We start from the raw sequence: 16,595 nt of genomic DNA on the forward strand, positions 1-16,595 counted from the left end.
TGCACATTGGTTTGTTGACGTTTTGTTTTTTAACCACAACTTTGCTGTTGTAGCAGGACATCCGCGACGAAACAGATCAACGGTGCCATACGCTGGCACGAGACTCACGAGCTGAGGCGCATGTGCTCATACGACGCTGCGAAACTTACAGTAAAAACAAATCTGCAGACGGTGTTTCAGTGTACCTGTGACTGGGATGAGACAGTTCATCTTCCCCCGTGTAACTTGCTCGGTGCCAGCATTGAGGGGTAGGGGCGCCGTGGAAAAAAACGTGGATACCGCAAACCATGACAGCCCTAAAAGTAGAAATGGATCAATATTCTACTTAGGTAAGTAGATATTTTTGCAGGGGTATATGATGATAACATTATTAGATTTTTTTTTTTTTACATTGATTGGTACCAAATACAAAAAAATACGTTAACTTTTTGGAAATGTCATCTATAAAAAGTATTTTTTATGGCTTAAACATTTTTATTTGTAACATTAAGTATTGATAAATATTACTTAAATATTTTTTCAAACAAAGTATAGCCAACTAAAACAATCTGTCACAGACAGTGTGCAAAATATAATAGACACCTTTCCAAAAATGCTCTGTTTATGTGAGTTATAATGATAATGAATTATTATTACAAAATACATGAAAAAAAATCTGTCAAGGCCAATGGCAGGACTCAAACTCAACCTGCGTTTATTTACAGAACCCCGATTCTGTACATACAGTAGTGAGAGGAAGGGGGCGCCGGGGGATCCAGGGAAAGGGAACCAAACTCTTCTGTTCACAGAGCCGGTCACTCGCACGTCCCAGATCAAACTCCATGATGACGCTCCTCACAAACACACTCATCACCCAACAAGGGTCCAAGGTGAACAGCAGGAATCCGACTCAGCCGTCACCTTAAGTGGTGACCGATCAGATGAAGATGATGCGCAGCAGGTGAGTTGATTGTCAGCAGGTACATAGGAACCCGAGAGAAGTACTGTCCAGGCAGGGAGGAGTGCAGAGAAAAGAGACACACACAATAACAAGCAGTGACAGGACACCAGAGAGGACTGCAGGACCAAGACAATTTCCCAAGGAACCTCCTGCAATTAGACACATTTTTGGCAAAAGATTTTACTTCTTAAGAAATCAGTGGTGCTGGTTCAGTGTCAGGAGTGTGGGTCTGAGGGGATGGGAGTGGGACAGCTGCCTAAGCCAGAGATTAGATCAGTATAGGTCTTAAATAATCAGGCCCCATCTTATCTTAATGACCTTGTAGTACCATATCACCCTATTAGAGCACTTCGCTCTCGCTCTGCAGGCCTACTTGTTGTTCCTAGAGTATTTAAAAGTAGAATGGGAGGCAGAGCCTTCAGTTTTCAGGCCCCTCTTCTGTGGAACCAGCTTCCAGTTTGGATTCAGGAGACAGACACTATCTCTACTTTCAAGATTAGGCTTCAAACTTTCCTTTTTGCTAAAGCATATAGTTAGGGCTGGACCAGGTGACCCTGAATCCTCCCTTAGTTATGCTGCAATAGGTGTAGGCTGCCGGGGATTCCCATGATGCATTGGGTGTTTCTTCTTCACTCACTATGTGTTAACAGACCTCTCTGCATTGAATCATATCTGTTATTAACCTCTGTCTCTTTTCCACAGCATGTCTTTATCCTGTCTTCCTTCTCTCACCCCAACCAATCACAGCAGATGGCCCCGCCCCTCCCTGAGCCTGGTTCTGCCGGAGGATTCTTCCTGTTAAAAGGGAGTTTTTCCTTCCCACTGTCGCCAAAGTGCTGCTCATAGGGGGTCATATGATTGTTGGGTTTTTCTCTGTATCTATGAAGCGCCTTGAGGCGACTTTTGTTGTGATTTGGCGCTATATAAATAAAATTGAATTGAATTGAATTGAATTATAGCATGGAAGCACGTTGGCACATAAGTGATTTAATACATATATGTATTACATTTCACATTTGTAATTGGTGCAGGCAGGTGCATGTTGGCTAAAATAACAGAAACACATTATTTTCTGTTAGAACTGAAGTAAACTAACTAATATTAAGAAAGTCAAGCAGTTTCTCTCATGTGGACTTTGGTATAAGTTTCATTTCCATCTGTCTGTCTTTCTTTTGTGAAACATCAGCTCTCAGCATCACCTTGGAGCACGTGCACCTGAAAGAAACCAAACCAGTCTTTGTTGGCAAAAACAAAACAACACTAATGCCATGAAACAAACACGTTTATAAGTACCTTGTGAAGCAAACGTTGATGGTGACATGTTAATACTTTCTGTCCCTGTCAGTCATGGGACCTTAGATTCATCACTTTTCTCCCCCTTAGGGCACCTCTGAGCAGGGGTGGGCACATGAGAAACTGGGAGGGCCACACCAGTAAGCTGAACTCTTATCTCTTTAGATCCTACAATTAACAGTACAGATGTTGCAATCAGGCAATGAAAATGTGAAATAGGCATAGTGAAAACACTAACATGAGAAACCACGACTAAGGAAAAGCAACAAGCAGAAGAGATTTGTTCGGGTCAAGAAACACGAGGAGTGGACATTAGACCATCTGTGCTTTGGTCTGATGATGTCACGGTTCTGGGTCATTGTGACCCAGCATTTTGAGTTCTTGTGTTTTGGTAATATGTTATATTATGGTTTTTGTTCTGAGTCCTTGGTTGTGCCCTTTGGATTATTGTGATTTAGCTTTCAGGTTTAGTTGTGCGCGTGTGTTTATTGTCTTGTTCCCCAGTCAGTCATGTCTCATGTAACTCTGGTTCCTGGACTCTGTTCCCTCTGTTCTCTGTCAGTGTTGCATCTCTGAGTTCTGTCAGTTTATTTCCTGTTTTACATTGAAGGTCTTGTCTCATGTTAGTGTATTGTTTTACTTCCTTGTCTTGCCCAGTTACTCCCAGCTGTGCTCTCCCTCTGTATTTAAGCCTTGTCTCCGCCTCTGTTAGTTGCTGGTTCGTCTGCGTGTCTTCCTGCCGTGTGTCTCTCCAGGTTCCACGTCTCAGGTTTTTGTTCCTTGCATTATTATTTTGTAGCTGTTCCCAGTTTAGGTTTTTGTTAGCATAGTTCCCTGCGATGCTTTGATTTGTATTTTGCCTTTCGTTATTAATAAACTTTCTCACAGCTACGTTGCCGTCCGTGCTTGGGTCCACATCCTTCATCTCCCGACAATCTGCCCTGCAGATCGTGACAGATGAGTCCAAATTTGAGATCTCTGGTTCCACTGTGTCTTTGTGCCATGCCTGCTCACGCCTCCCCTCCTCATCCTTCTTCCAAAAAGCCTGTAGGTCGGGCCACTTTGGCACCAGCTTCGCTGCAGCTTGTGGCAGAGAGGTACGCAGGTGTCTCCCCATGAACAACTGTGCCAGTGAGAGCCCATGTTCCAGTGGGGTGGCCCTGCACGCTAGCAGTGCTCTGCTGTAGTCACAGTCCTTTCAAGTCTTTAATGGTACGAACAGCGCGTTCTGCCTCCCCGTTGGCTTGGGGGTACCTGGGGTTGCTCGTTTCATGTGTGAACTGGTACTCTTTAGCAAAGTGCTTGAACTGTTCTGATGAAACTTGCGGCCCGTTGTCCGATACCACAGTCTCGGCAACTGCATGTCCTGCAAAGGCTTCTTTTACCGCATTAATAGTGACCTCTGCTGTTGTGTGTCTCAGTTCAGCAAGTACCACGACCAGATTTGGTGTGTGGTAGTAACAGGTAAATGAACTTTTTTTTTTTTAATGATTTGAATATATATGAATGCTTGTGCATGAATACACAAACAATACACATATGCTTTTATGCTTTCAATTGTGTAATTTACGTGATCTAGGTCAGCGGTCCCCAACCTTTTTTGCGCCACGGACCGGTTTATGCCCGACAATATTTTCATGGACCGGCCTTTAAGGTGTCGCGGATAAACACAACACAATAAAACTAGTATCAGTATCGAAAAAAAGAAGATTTATTCATAACACACGTGAAAAGACCCAGGAAAACAGAGTAAACGATAAAAACGATAACAAAATAACGCTGAAAACCAATAAAAACCCTGAAAACCAGACATTTCATACCTGAGCCTCAACTCTCGCGGCCCGGTACCAAACGACTCACGGACCGGTACCGGTCCGAGGCCCGGGGGTTGGGGACCGCTGATCTAGGTAGCTCTGTTTTGGAAGTTCAGTTCAAGCTAGAAATGTGCTTTGGAGTTTGTATGTGTTTTGTCTCTAGGGGCCACCACATATATTTATATATAAACATATATAAATAAAAATACTTTTTTTTTACATTAGTAATTCCTTTTGTGCATAATTTTATATTATTGTTAATAATAAATGAATTAAAGCAACAAAACAACCTGCAGAGCCGGTTGGGAGCCGAAAGAGCCGGTTCTCTAAAAAGAGGCGGAAATCCCATCACTACTGGACTCAGCACCTTCGGGTGAAGTTCACCAACTTTACTTCGTTTCCCGGAAGTACCCCCCCCCCCCCACCCACACACACACACACAGCCTTATGGGTACAGTAGTCTCCCGCTACAGCATCAGTACATTTCCACATTTTTATATCTATAAAAAGGAAGCTGACACTTGCCAGACTTTATCAAAGGTGTGAGCATCACAGCAGAGGCCTTTGTGTCAAAGTAGCTGAAGATAAAACACAGAAAAACATGAAGGTGATTTTCCTGTTCTGGGATTTTATAAAAATATTCTGCAGTACATCAAAAAACGAAAGAAAACCATTAACCAACATATGAACATTACCTGATGCTGCTGAAGTGAAGCAGAGCAAAGTTACAGAGGTTTGATTAGAGACACCGCTGAGTGTGTCTCTTTTCGGAAGTAAGTAAAAGTAAAAAAAACAGCGGCCCACAGCGCTGCAAACAACGGTAGACTTGTGCTTAACAAGCAAGCGAATAATGAAGAAAAGAGATTTTTAGACGGAAACTGTTCTTGAAGTACAGAGAGAGAGAGAGCTGTGCATGGAGTGTGGTGGAAGCAAAACAGCGAAAGTCAGAGTGAATTCATGACGATGCTGATCAAATGTGAAGCGTAGTTTGCTGCTTCTTTTGCTGCTGGTTTGGTGAATTTTGGTTGGAGAGAGATAAAACCTGCAGCTCAGAATCAGCGCAAAAAGGGCGCGAACACAAAGCGCGGGCCCGCCGAAACAGTGTCCGTGCCGTCGGGTGGGACATCTCACTGATCCTGATGCGTGTTTACGTCTTTGTGCAGAATCCGTGTTTCTGCTCTCATTTACGGTTTTAGCTGTTTGGTGGTTGTTGACATTTTGTGAGGTTTAACCTGAGATTCTGGCTTTTCGGGCAAAAATAAATTTATAATAAAAAAGATGGATTCAGTTATTCGTCCCTCCTAAGCCAGGGGAGGAGCTGGAAGTGTGGCCAGTCAGCATGCTGCTTCTACCCGGCAGCCGTGTCTGTTGCTGCCACAAAAAACGGATATAAGAAATAAGGCAAGAAAGTAATTAACCCGCTGATGAAAATGGCTTGTAAAATATTCAGTTGCCGTCCGGGGAACAGTCGCTTATTTTTTATTTCATTTTATCGATAATAATAATAATGATCTTACAGATTTTTTAAAAAATATTTCTATCTTTAAAAAGTCATGTTTGATACTCTGAACTAAACACGCGTCTTTTAAAATTCAATTTCTTCCGAAAATGTCTGAAAATGTGGCGAATCTGAAACTTGGAGCTTGTTCTGACAGGTTGTACCGTTAACAAACACCAGATAACGTGAAAACCGGTTAATCTGGAACACCGGAAGTTCCGACCGTTTTTTTCCTTTAAATTGCGACCATTCCTCCCAGTAGCTTGACGAAGTCACTACGTTTGCCTTCCTTAGCGCTCAACTAGCCGTGCGAGCAAACCCAGAGATATACGTTCGGGTACAGACTGAGGTAGTGCTGTTGTTTCTCTCTGTATCAAACGCAGCCTGTCTGTGTTTGCATGGTCTGAAACTCGCTAATGAATGACTAAGGCGAAGTTTGCTAACTTACAGCTAGCAGCAAGTTGAAACGCGTGGGGGTGTCCGTCGTACAGCTGGTCTCTGCGTTATATTGTCAGCGTGTTGTTGTTATTACAGTTACTACCTACAGCGACCAGTGGAAGACGATATAGCGTTTTATGCTGTAACAAGGTGATGATTATGCATGGAAATGGAAATTACGAGTCACCCCATCATTGTACCGCACATCACTGACAGCTTTGTTCTGATTTGATTGTCTGTCTGTAAAACTAAAGCGCCGTTGTGATCAGAGTATGTGGAGGAAGTATTTCCTCTGAAGGCTCACTGTTAGAAATGTGCACTAATCAAGCTTTAGGTCAAGTCAGCCGCCAGACCTCCCTGATGACCTCTGCTCATGTCAGTGTTGTCAAATCTCGCGAGAAGAGCTAGAGTTGAGAAGTCACATGAAATATATATATTTGTTTATGTTCTTATATCTGCTCAGTTTCAAATGGCAATACAACCAACCGGGGAAATATCACTTTATGAAGAGAAATGTGATACGTTTCATCAGAGTAGTGTAATGGGAGTATTTGCATCATCCTTCAGATTACTCGGCAGCTCTGTTCTGTCACATCTTAAATGTACTCTGTTGGACTGAGATCTGCGCCCTATTCCAGGAAGATGGCTAAAAATGAGTCTGTTAACTGTGAGGTGGTGGCTGACAGACTATGTGAACGTAACATGCTCGCTGGCAGATATTCTTCCTGACTTATCCCTTCCTGCTGCACCTCAACCAGCTCTCCGACACTCTTTCCTCATTCATAAAGTCACTGCCAAAGTGCACAGTTTGCTATTTTGTTAAATCTGGTTTGCTTTTTTTGTACTTAACATAACTGCTTTTACAATAATTCACTCATCAATATATATGGACAGAGACTTTTTAAGAATAAAATGTTTTGTCTCCATCTTTCTAACCCTGCCTCAGTAGATGATAATGCTTATGTCAGCCAGTTTTCCTGCAGTCATCATTCATGCTGTAATCAGTCACACTGATTGAGAAAAGGTCTGTCACATTAGGGAACAGGCACATGTTTGAGTGAAGACTAGGCTGAAGTTATTTTAAGACTTAAGTGGGATGAAATGTGTTTCAGAGCGAGTTGTTAAATGCAGGATGCTCAACTGTTTATGTTGAATTTGTTCACAAGTTAACATTCAGCCATTAAATGCTGGCAGAGTCTGAACCTCAATGTATTTTCCACTGAAAATATCCTAAATCAGTCACACACGGGCCAAAGTCTTGATTTTTCAAAAATGATTATTAACAATATAATAAGCTGAATTAAAAGGTTTGAGCAGACATGGTTAGCTGTCTGTATATTCAAGGGAAATTAAAATAGGAATAAAAAACAGAATTAGGAGTGTTGGCAAAGCAGCTATGTAAGTGGTGCTCAAGCAGCTGTTCAGTGTTCCAGTGTTATTAGACCCAACGTTCGATAATGGTCAGCTAATGGAGTTAGCAACTTTTTCACCCTTTAGCATCCTGTTGGCCAAGTGGTTAGCAAACAGAAACTTGTCTATTACGATGCTAAGTCACTAAAGCTTATTTACTTGCTAATGCTAGCTTTTTTCCATACCAAGCACTAGTCCTAACTGATCTCAGGACAGTGAAAGCAGACCCATTGGCAGCTTGTCTCGCAGGTTGCTCTCCCATCAGTTTACTGTCATAGACCAGTGGTTTATCCATAATGTACATGCACAAACCACCAGAAAAACACTGCTGGCCTCTGAGCTTACTGGGCTCCAGCCGTTATCACTGTGAGAAAGACACGCTTTTAAAACAGATGCAAACTACTGTTTCCTGTGAGATTTGAAATTTCCTTTGTCTTCATGTATCCTCATTTTTACATTGGACATTCAAGCACTTCCTGCCTTGCTTGTCCTGACAGAACACGACTGACTCAAAGGGAATCGGTGTTCGTAGAGCGACTCGTTTAACCTTTTTTGGGGGAGGTATATTGCTCAGTTGTCAAACAAAGATGTGTTAGCATCTGACTTTTTTTTGTTATTTTCTGTTCTTAACAATCCTACAGGAAGTAAGCACTTTCAGAATAAAGCATGTCCATCTCTTTGTAGATGCCAGGGGCTGGTCCATGGGTGTGAGCCGACTGGATGTATTCTACCGAAGGCTGCTCCTCACCAAACTCTTTATTGGGGGATGGGGGAAGCCTGAAGACCTCAAGAGGTATGAAGCATTTTGTCATGGCCCTTTCACATAGGATGGGGCATGCACTGCGCTCTGAAACCCAATGTTTTCTGTACGTGCACCAAACAATAACTGTTTCCCGCCTGCGTTTAGCAAAGTGCAGCGCAAGTGTCCTGTCGGGGAGTACTGCAGTTGTGCTAAATTAAACCACACAGTGAAGCCAACCACAGAAGAAAAGTTGATTCTTTGTGATATCAGAATCAGAAAGGGTTTTATTGCCAAATGTTGAGCAGGTTTACAACATTAGGAAATTGCTGCGGTACTTAGTGCAAACATACTGTCAGATAACGCTTAAATAAACATAAAAATTAAAAGTGCTAAGTAGATAGATATATACATGAGTGCAGGTGGTGATCAGTGCCAAACATGGAATGATGCAGTCAACACAGCGTAGGGTCATGTGTTAGTGGTGGGAACAGTCATACGGTTATTGTTCATGAGTCCAACAGCAGAGGGGAAGAAACTGTTCTTATGACGAGAGGTTCTGGTGCGAATGGACCGGAGCCTCCTGCCTGAGGGGTGGAATTGTAGATGCCCACTTTACTCTACAGGGTGGGCCATTTCTATGGATACACCGTAATAACATGGGAATGGTTGGTGATATTAAAGTCCTGTTTGTGGCACATTAGTATATGTGAGGGGGCAAACTCCTCAAGATGGGCGGTGACCATGGTGGCCATGTAGAAGTCGGCCATCTTGGATACAACTTTTGTTTCTTCAATAGGAAGAGGGCCATGTGACACATCAGACTTATTGGTAATGTCACAAGAAAAACAATGGTGTGCTTGGTTTCAACGTAACTTTATTCTTTCATGAGTTATTTACAAGTTTCTGACCACTTATAAAATGTGTTCAATGTGCTGCCCATTGTGTTGGATTGTCAATGCAACCCTCTTCTCCCACTCTTCACACACTGATAGCAACACCGCAGGAGAAATGCCAGCACAGGCATCCAGTATCCGTAGTTTCAGGTGCTGCACATCTCGTATCTTCACACCATAGACAATTGCCTTCAGATGACCCCAAAGATAAAAGTCTAAGGGGGTCAGATCGGGAGACCTTGGGGGCCATTCAACTGGCATGACGACCAATCCACTTTCCAGGAAACTGTTCATCTAGGAATGCTCGGACCTGGCACCCATAATGTGGTGGTGCACCATCCTGCTGGAAAACCTCAGGGAACGTGCCAGCTTCAGTGCACAAAGAGGGAAACACATCATCATGTAGCAATTTCAAATATCCAGTGGCCTTGAGGTTTCCATTGATGAAGAATGGACCCACTATCGTTGTACCCCATATACCACACCAAACCATTACTTTTGTTGTTCCAACAGTCTTGGAGGGATCCATCCAGTGTGGGTTAGTGTCAGACCAATAGCGATGGTTTTGTTTGTTAACACCATTCACATAAAAGTTTGCCTCATCACTGAACAAAATCTTCTGCGTGAACTGAGGGTCCTGTTCCAGTTTTTGTTTTGCCCATTCTGCAAATTCTGTGGCCGATCTGGGTCATCCTCGCTGAGATGCTGCAGTAGCTGGAGTTTGTAAGGGTGCCATTTGTGAGTAGCTAATATCCGCCCAAGGGATGTTCGACTAATGCCACTCTCCAGTGACATGCGGCGAGTGCTACGCTGTGGGCTCTTGCTGAATGAAGCCAGGACAGCCACTGGTGTTTCTTCATTAGTGACAGTTTTCTTGCGTCCACATTTTGGCAAATCCAACACTGAACCAGTTTCACCAAACTTAGCAAGCAGTTTGCTGACTGTAGCATGGGAGATGGGTGGTCTCGTAGGGGCTCTTGCATTGAAACCTGCTGCAATGACCTGGTTACTGCGTTCACCAGATATCAACACAATTTCGATCCGCTCCTCACGTGTTAACCTCTTCGACATGTCAATGGCTGTGAACAAAGAGAAACTTGTAAATAACTCATGAAAGAATAAAGTTACGTTGAAACCAAGCACACCATTGTTTTTCTTGTGACATTACCAATAAGTGTGATGTGTCACATGGTCCTCTTCCTATTGGAAAAACAAAAGTTGTATCCAAGATGGCCGACTTCTAAATGGCCACCATGGTCACCACCCATCTTGAGGAGTTTGCCCCCTCACATATACTAATGTGCCACAAACAGGACTTTAATACCACCAACCATTCCCATGTTGTTACGCTGTATCCATATGAATGACCCACCCTGTACTCAGACTTTTCTGATTTAGTACTCAGGTCAGATGAAATCATTCTTTAAAGTTACAATAATGGATTACACAGCATTTGGGAATACATTAGCTGACAGTATGTCTTGAAAAGTGTTATAACTAAGTTTAAGGACATAATTCCTCCTCTGTCATGCTCTTCAGTACTGTGCACCACACAGTACCCAAACCCTCCACATAGGTTGATCATCTCGTTAATAGACTTACATCCTCATTGTGTACGACTCTGGATATGCTGACCCAAAAACAAAACCTCAAATCACAAATACTTGACTCTCTTATGTCTTAAACACACATCGTAAAGCAGCTGACTCATAAGCTTGAGAAGAAATGGTGTCTTAGTAATTTAGAAGATCTTCATTCAGCCTGGAAAAAGAGTTTGTTGCTGTACAAACAGCCCTCTGCACAGCTAGGGCATTTTCCTGCTCATCACGCATTGAAGAACAACCCTGAGTTTCTCTGCAGTACTGTAGCTGATGACCAATTAACTGCTTTACAGACACACAGCTGCTCTTTCAAGAGTTTTGGAAATTAAAAGGAAGGATTGGCCTATAATTAGCTAAGAGAGCTGGGAGGAGTAATGCACAGTTTAATTACTACCACCTTAAAGGTTTGTAGCCCATCAGTGGCATAGACTGATCATATTTAAGACTGAAGCATTAATTAATGGTAGTACTTATTTGGGCAGCTTAGAATTGAATCTAATAGACTTGATGGTTTGGAGGAAGTGATAGTTGAAGTTAACTCTGGATCAGTCAGTGTCAGTCTTATGTAAGGCAGCTGGGGTTGGTTCTTCAATCAGTGATGAACAGGAAGGTGTCTTAGCTTTTTTTCTATAATTGTTGGTTTATCATTATTTTATATTGTTCTAGGCTAAATGATCTTCTAAATTAGTGAGACCCCCCAAGAGGGTCATGGACCCCCTCTTGATCCTCTACCCAATCACACGAGCCAAGGCGTGAAAACGGGTGTGGCTCACAATCAGCCAGGGTGAGGTCATTGTGAAACCCGGCCCCACCCTATCATGTGATTTCCTAGAGCTAGTGGTGGTCGAGCTGCCTTCGCCCGCACTTCATCAGGTGGTAACCTCCAGCTTACAGTGAGCAGGTCGTGGATGAGATCAGCACGTCCTCAGCTGCAAACTGATGCGTCTGTTTGTTTTGTAGAATCTTTGAGTTTCGAAAGATAATTGGAGACAGAGAGAAGTGCAAGTCTCTGGTTCCTAAGGACTATCCCGTTTATATAAACAAGGTACATCATTTATTTCCTCTCTTTTCCTTCTTCTGCTGTTTTGTTTTTGTATCATTAGTTATTATTTGTGTGTTTGTGTGCAGACAGAGGAGCTTGCTGACTGTCATGTCCAAGAGGGCTTCTTTATCTCTCCTCTGGAGCATTTGGTTCCTGGGATCCTGCCACAAGAGGCTGTAAAGGCCAGGTACAAGAGGTGCTGTTGTTTGCCACGGCAATGAAAGGAGACAGAGAATAGACGGGAGAATGGGTTGTGTCCGAGTTTGATGCGGTGCTTTGTCCAGAGGGCCAAGTGGATGCTGGTTTAGGGTCTTTCAAACGTACAGACGGGGTTTTAAAATAAAGTTATTCAGTTATTGTTTTAAACTTGAAACATTCATTGAATAACCTTTTTTAATGAATATTTTCTGTTATAGTTACAGGAAAATAAGCTCAGGGTGGCAGACGCATGCGATGACCAGCTAGAGAAAGACGAGACAAAAACAGGAACAAGAAAATGACGCAACATAATGTTCGGTTTAGTTTTCCTTCTTTTCTCCAGCATTGTTACCCTCAAACTTCTTGAACTCGTGACACATATACCCTCTGTCACGTCTGAGGTTTTGCATATCAGCACATGGTTAAAAACATCTTGTTCTTACCAATTTTTCAAATCAGGTAAATACAACCTCAGATGTGCAGAAATTACAGCGTCGTTATTTATTTAACAAAAATTCAGCTGAAGCTGACCCTGCTGTGTAATGTTACCCAGCCATCCTCCTCATGGCTCCATTTTGTTATAATACCACTAACAGCTGACTGTGAAATCTATGGCAGCGACTCGTTGCACAGGTGACATCCTGTCACGGTGCTTTGGTGGAAATCACTGAGCTCCTGAGAGCGACCCATTCTTGTTTATAGCAGCCGTAAATGGACTGGTTCTTATCTAGTGCTTATCTACTCTACCTGAGCACTTGAGGCGCTCTATAGGGGCGGGTTCCCAGACAGAGATTAAAGCTAGTCCTAGATTTAAACAGCCAATGCAGGCTAGACAGAAATCTGCTTCCTCAGTCACGGTATAAACAGTGCCAGACTAAGCCTATTCCTGACTAAACTACGACTAGCTCTGAGGGAGATCAGAGCTAGTCCAGGCATAAACTGAAGTTTAAATAGAACGTCCCAGCAGGCAGGTTTAACTTCAGAGTTCATGTTGTTTGGTGAATAACATGGGTTACTTGGAGAATCTCAGAGATGATCAATGAAAACCGTCTGCTAGACAAATTGCTGACAGAAGTCATCCACTGAAGCTTTTTGATGACATCAGTTTTCGAGCTCGTTTCGAATGCATAAAGTAAATGATGTTGAGATCACTTCATTTTGGAACCCAGTCTTTCACCCAGTAAGTCCAGTAAGTCTGCAGGTGCTCTTAACTTTATGTCTTTTGGCACCTTCCACAGAGAAGCTGGGGGTTTGTGTGGGCTCGGTGAACCAACAGTGTCATTCACTGTGTGCAGGACCATTTGTGGATTGAGAAGACAGAACATAAACTTCCCAGATGCTGAAACCTGAGTTAATTACAAGTTCTATGAATTTGGGAACTTTCCAGGAGTCATCGGCTGCATCAGTGGAACCACAAAACGTCGCTCCATCCCAGATGCTGAGCAATACAGGAATCCCCAGTTACAGTTTTCAAATATTGTTTCATGTTTGAAAGGTGTCACTCATGATTCCTGCATTTTAACTCATCACTGTGTTTGGAAGAGGAGATGATCATTATTGTTGCTTGGTGACAGTGGGCGTGCTCAAAGTTTTTGTTTACAGCACACCTGAATTACACCTGAGCAAAGGTGCTACAGCCATATGCACACTAGGAGTCTAGTGGAGCACGTTTGGAGGAGTCGTTTTCAGAGTGCACTTCGATTCACACCAAGAAGCTGCTGCATTGTCATTAATGCAACAGCTGCTCTTCATAACTGCCTGAACAGCATGGATGCCCAGACCCTCCAATACTAGACCTTCACTTCCAACAAACCACAGAGGACTGACAGAGGAACGTTTGCATTGTGCTGCTTTAAGTAGCAACTTTTGACTAGCACTGGTGTTTTAAATGTTCGTAACTCTTATACAAACAATAAGAGTGTTTCTGCAATTTGGCTTAATTTCTATTAAATAATTAAAGATAGAGCGGGGCGATATGACCAAAATATTTATCACGATATACATTTGAAAACTTGCCATAACGATATAATTGACACGAGACAAAATACTTTACAACTTTATTAGTGCAAAAAAACAACAACCCATCAATGTATTTTCACTTAAACAAGCAGCTTTTTTAAGTGCATTAAAGTTATATAAAATGTAACAGTGCAAATGCAAATTCGTGCTGACAGTTTAACCAAAAGGCATTTCAGTGGAAACTGGCCGACATATCCTCAGCATAACCATGTATAATATCCACAGAACTTAAAAAGAGGTTATACACACACAACACGGTAACATTATGTTGAAGCACAGTACGTATCACTCCGCGAGGCTCCGCCTACGACAGCCGTAATGCTCCGACAATCCATCAAGCGGTGCGGCTTCGTAGCTCAGCAAAGTCGTACTGAAACATTTGACAGATTTTCGAGCGCCGTGCACATAAAATCGTTTCCAGGTCAGTAAACACAACCAGAGTTCATACATAAGGCACACGGGATTATAAGGGGCTCTGTCCACTTTCAGAAAAATCAAAGGATTTAAGTGCGCCGTATTTTCCAAACAACACGGTAATAACGACGGCCCGCTAGCATGCGCTACCAAAAATAGTGCTTTGTTGTGTATCTGACGGACGAAAGCTAAACCAGTTCCACACCAGTGAAGCTGCAGCATTTTTACAAACCAGTTCTGGTTCATGGTTTCATTCAACGATCCACTTTCGCTCTTCTCATTCTGCGTCGCCGCCATGTGGGTATGTAAACAAAGGCACCGCGCATGCGTGTTTTACCCATATTCTATCGCCATATTTCATTTTCTTATCGTTGTCCAACATTACACCGGTATTACCGTGAACGGTATGATATGGCCCAGCCCTAATTAATGATATAGTTTAATGTGCCATGTTCTGCTCCATCTGAGGTTGTATTTGCTGAATTTGGAGCTAGCCACATGAATCGTTAGGGCTGAAATGTAAGCTGTGTTTGTGCTGAAAATGTTTGAAGAGGATTTACTTGTGCTGTGGGAATGCTGCCTGTAGACCTGCGGCTCTCATCGTTTGTGTTGTTCCAGGTTCCAGTTCATAGTTCCTAAGAGATGGCAGAAGAACAGACCAGTATGTATCCACTTAGCTGGGACTGGAGACCATGTAAGACTCTTACCTTTATTTTAATATGAATGTGCTCCCAGGCATCCGCCACAGAACTCATAATGCTGAAACAAATACTTATAATACCAAACCAAAGAAATAAAACCATGTAAGTCCAAAGAGTTGTGCTGATGGATTTCTGTCTTTGCCACAGCAGCTTTTTCTTTATCAAGTAGAAAAACAGTTGTAGTTGTAACTTCTTTACACTGACAGAAGCGGAGTTTGACTGGTCCAGACCATCTAAGATCAAAGTGGGCCGTATGTTGACACCCCTGGAGTAAAGGCCACTGACAAACTTGTTTTCCTTTGAAATAACAACGAGCAGTGTTCATTTCCCTCCCACAATCATGTAAAACAAAGCACATGGATATAAAGAAAGTAGCTTTTTATCACCAAGTATATCATCCATTATCAGGCTATAGGACAGAGTCCCAAACACAGAGTAACCTGTAACGTTTCAATGTGCTCTGATGTTCAGCAGCTCTCAGAGTGCACCGAGCAGTGAAAGAAAGAATTTATATGACGTGAGCTCGTGATCATCAAATCACAAAATTAATATTTTCTGCAGCAAGACCGACTTGCATGTCTTTATTTGCAGCAGCACTGTTATATATGTTCGTGTTGTTTACAGTTCTCTATCCCGTGTGCTTTGATAATGTCACTAACTGCAGCAGGCAGCGCTCACCGGATTTTGTGTAAAAGAAGAGTCAATGAGGGTCAAACTCCCTTCATGTGAATGCACACAGAGGAAGGAAGCCTTGTGTCAGCTGACACAAAGAAACCCAGCTTATGTCGTAGTGAGTCCCCGTGGTTCTAAAACGAGGTGATCCAAACCTCACGTGGCATTTTATCATTGAGTGGGTGAAAAACTATGTAGGCTTTAGCAGTTTGTTAGTCTGGAGCATTAAGGTGTCGATTAACACCAAGGAGGAAAGACCCAGCAGCCATCTGCCTCCACCGATTACAGTGAGCACAAAGGTGGAGGGTGATGATCTGTGTCTGCATCGATACACAGACCCCGGGACCACCCACTCCTCTGTATACCACAACATTAACTGAAATGTGAGGCTGTGTGTCCAGCAGCTGAAGCCTGACCACAGCTGGCTCATGCAGCAGAACAATGATCCCATCCACAGAAGCAAGTCTGTAACAGACGAGCTGAAATGACCCGTCACAGTCCACACCCCAAATCAACTCCAGTCCTCTGACTTATAGAGAAGAGTGTCGTATGTTTAGTGCTGTTGTTCATTTGAGGTCATATTTACATAATTATAGAAGCTGTTAGGGACCAGATGATTCCTCAGACCTAAGACTTCTACTGTGTTTTTGACATGACTGCAAGAAATCCTCAGAAGTTGAACAGCAGACTTGGTTCAAGGTCCAGATTTACTGTGAAGCAGAGAAACGCGTCAGACGAGAAGATTTAATAAATAAATGGTGTCAAAGTGTGTGGTTAACTCTGGAAACTGACCCCAACAATCTGTAGGATCCAGGAGATGTCGCTGTGATGATGACCTTTGGAATGCTGTTTCTGTCCTTGTGTTTCTATGACCTGTAGTTTTTCTGGCGTCGGCGGACCCTGATGGCTCGGCCCATGAT

The 16,595-nt window shown here is 42.9% G+C and overlaps 1 protein-coding gene across 2 annotated transcripts in view; it reads left to right on the top strand.

Moving 5' to 3' along the window:
* The first annotated feature begins 209 nt into the window (after window positions 1–209).
* Window positions 210–16,595, top strand: part of abhd18 (abhydrolase domain containing 18) — a 23,608-nt gene continuing 7,222 nt past the window's right edge. The window contains exons 1-7 of one of the 2 annotated variants that reach the window (XM_040010130.1): window positions 210–329; window positions 705–940; window positions 8,078–8,186; window positions 11,590–11,674; window positions 11,758–11,858; window positions 14,921–14,996; window positions 16,555–16,595. The exon at window positions 16,555–16,595 is cut by the window's right edge and continues 44 nt beyond it. In XM_040010130.1, the coding sequence (XP_039866064.1) occupies window positions 8,095–8,186; window positions 11,590–11,674; window positions 11,758–11,858; window positions 14,921–14,996; window positions 16,555–16,595 (395 nt within the window). In that variant the 5' untranslated portion in view covers window positions 210–329; window positions 705–940; window positions 8,078–8,094. Of the gene's footprint in view, window positions 330–704; window positions 941–5,682; window positions 5,895–8,077; window positions 8,187–11,589; window positions 11,675–11,757; window positions 11,859–14,920; window positions 14,997–16,554 lie in introns of those variants that run through there. The other variant, XM_040010129.1, reaches the window with a different exon arrangement.

Source organism: Simochromis diagramma, unplaced genomic scaffold (genome assembly GCF_900408965.1).
Source record: "Simochromis diagramma unplaced genomic scaffold, fSimDia1.1 OVJJ01000585.1, whole genome shotgun sequence".
Classification (NCBI taxonomy): Eukaryota; Metazoa; Chordata; class Actinopteri; order Cichliformes; family Cichlidae; genus Simochromis; species Simochromis diagramma.